Consider the following 2,836-nt stretch of genomic DNA (forward strand, 5'->3'; position numbering starts at 1 on the left):
GTAGGGAAATCTAGGGACATTCTCTTCCCGTTACCATCCATCTTGCAGGCTGGTTCTGAGCATGTAGGGTAGCATTTTCAAGTAATTATGGTTCATTTACATTTTCTTCAATTAAACCTGTCCTTTCAATTAAAACAAAACCAAAGCCCACTCTTTCACTTACAAATGTGGGGTAAATAAAACCACCTTTTTGTTGTCATGTTTAGGATACTCGAGAAAAATTTCCAAAATCAGAAGCAGGACTATGAAAAGGAGATTGAATTGCTCAAGGCAGAAATTAAGATTCTGAATGAAGAAAAAACTCAGCTACAACATCAAATTCAGCAAGAAATTGTCATTCAGGATGGCTTGAAACTGGAAGTAGGACAACTTACCAAGCAAGCACAGGTGCAGTGTGACGCCTTTCATTTTGTGGTCTTTCCTAGACAAAGCACGTAGAGAATGTGGGTGCTTCTCTTACAGATTATCTTCACTGATGGTTTTCGTCTCCAGGAGTTGTAGTTAGTCAGCTGTGTTTGATACACCACCACGCTGCATTGTTTTCTTGTAGTACACAATGTGAGTAAGTTACTGCTCACAAAAAAAGCACGTTTTGAAGAGTAATTTTGCCTGAATATTTATATGTTTAAGTGTGTGGATCTTTTTTCTTCCTTCTTCTAAGAACATACTAGTTTCTCAGAGGATTTTTCATAAATGTAGTTTATAAACTGAACCTGAAAATAGTGCTTTTGTGTAAAGGCACATTTCTTTCTCTGAGTCAGTTCCATGACACAAACACATCTTTTCACTTATTACTGTTCTGCTCTGATACCTGAGAACCCGAGACGCTTTAAGTGCAACACATTTTAATCCTTTTACCATGTATACTTGTTCTTAATTATCTTTATGATTTAACTGATACTCAGCCCTTGTCATTCAGTCGTTGTTTATGTATAATTTTTGTCTGACTCAGAAAATACCTGAGTTGCAAAAGGAAATTGAACTGCTGCAGACACAAAAATTGGATGTTGAAAAGCAGGCCCAGACACAGAAACGAGAACTGAGGGGTAAGTTATGTACTAGATAATTCAGAGAACTTACCAAGAACGATGTGAACCAGGCTAGTTTAAACTGATTTCTTCCACGTCAGCTTTGACAAAAGCCTAGTTCTCTTTCCCATCCCATAGTGATTTCTTTCTATTCATACTTATACTCAGAAGGGAAAAAAGCCCAAACCAAACCCAATAGGTGAGTTTTACAAAGTGATCACTGAATACTGCGATCATCTGGGGCACCTGTTTGAAGAATCTGATTTCAAACACTTCTCCTTTGTGTTTAAAAATCAATACTAATCATTTGAACTTCACTTAGAATTTAACAAGTAGCTTGTAGAGACCCAAGAATATGGAAACAATACGTCATCTAGCTTTCATTCACCCTTCCCTTAGCCTTAGGTCCAATAAATGTTAAATACACTTAAATAACTTGCTGAGCTGGGTTCTCTTTGGAAAAATGCACTTCTGTTGTGCATTGTGTTCAGTGCTAACAATGGCACAGAGCAAACCCGTGTCTGCAGCATTTGATGTCGTAGCCTAGCACTAGATGACAAATCATCAACACAACTCTAGCAGTGGTCCATATTCAGAACAGCAAGATGTAACTCTGCGTTGAAAGTTTGATGTGTCCGGAAAAATCCCGGTGTTGGTGGTAAACCTGTCTAGTATACCTGACGTGCCCAGAAGTCCCTCACGATATTCTTGTAGTAAGTCAGATATATTTACTGAGTACCAGGAAAGAACTTTGTAGATTTAGGAAGTGGAAGATTTGATTTTTATAATCAAACTTAATATGAAATGTGCAAAGAAAATTATTAATGTAATAAACTTCGTTTTTTCCAGAAAAGATGTCAGAAGTTACGAAACAGCTTCTTGAAAGTTACGATTTTGAAGACGTAAGAAGCAGGTAATTTTGTTCTGAGGTCTCTTTAAAAAAGCTTAAGAAATGCATTTTGTCCGCCTGCATGCTGATGATACTGCGCTGTATTCTAGACTCTCTGTGGAAGATTTGGAACACTTAAACGAGGATGGAGAACTGTGGTTTGCTTATGAGGGCTTGAAAAAAGCTACAAGGTTAGTTCAGTTCTTCCGTGTTTTCATAACTCCCAGCTGTACTCTAGAAAATGGATGGGAAGGTGGGTAACTAATTTGAGAGCGCAATACTGAACATCTACTTAAAAAATGAACAACCACTACGTTATGTGACAGGCTGAGCAGCTTAAAATCAGCTTAACAAACTTTTACGAAGGCAGTGAGGTAAGTGTGGAAGTGTCAGTGGGGGAAATGAGCTTCCTCTGAGATACCAGGCATAACTTTCAACCCCTCAATGCACAGGTGATGTAATGGAGTGTCTGTGTGTTGGCTGCAGTACTTTGTTTTCACCTGATATTAAACTTGACCCATTACATCAAGGTCATACTGCATCTGCCATGTTCTATCTCCTTTTTTTAAACAGAGTATTGGAAAGCCATTTCCAGTCTCAGAAAGAAGTATATGAAAAGGAGATTGAAGGTCTGAACCATAAAGTTGAACATCTTAGCCAAGATATTAATCATCTACAAAAATTATTTCGAGAGGAAAATGACATAAATGATGGTATTCGACTTGAAGTTAGCAGACTAACTTCAGAAAACCTGGTAAGGTCAAGGTGTAGTAAAGCAAAATATGTTTCCGTTCCTGTAATACAATCCTCGTGTCTTTGTGACACAAAGCTCTCAAAATCTTGCGGTTGTGTCCTTGAAGTCTCAAGGCTCGAACAGATACAGCCATCGAAAATTGCTCATCCATACAGGCTCTTTCCC

The 2,836-nt window shown here is 38.1% G+C and overlaps 1 protein-coding gene across 1 annotated transcript in view; it reads left to right on the top strand.

Annotated features, from left to right (window-relative positions):
* MYO5C (myosin VC) overlaps window positions 1-2,836 on the top strand; it is a 31,911-nt gene that overhangs the window by 17,991 nt on the left and 11,084 nt on the right. The window contains exons 25-29 of the mRNA XM_010143109.1: window positions 207-387; window positions 953-1,046; window positions 1,878-1,941; window positions 2,028-2,108; window positions 2,491-2,671. Coding sequence (XP_010141411.1) covers window positions 207-387; window positions 953-1,046; window positions 1,878-1,941; window positions 2,028-2,108; window positions 2,491-2,671 — 601 coding nt within the window. The remainder of the gene's footprint in view (window positions 1-206; window positions 388-952; window positions 1,047-1,877; window positions 1,942-2,027; window positions 2,109-2,490; window positions 2,672-2,836) is intronic.

Source organism: Buceros rhinoceros, unplaced genomic scaffold (assembly GCF_000710305.1).
Source record: "Buceros rhinoceros silvestris isolate BGI_N320 unplaced genomic scaffold, ASM71030v1 scaffold44719, whole genome shotgun sequence".
NCBI lineage: Eukaryota > Metazoa > Chordata > Aves > Bucerotiformes > Bucerotidae > Buceros > Buceros rhinoceros.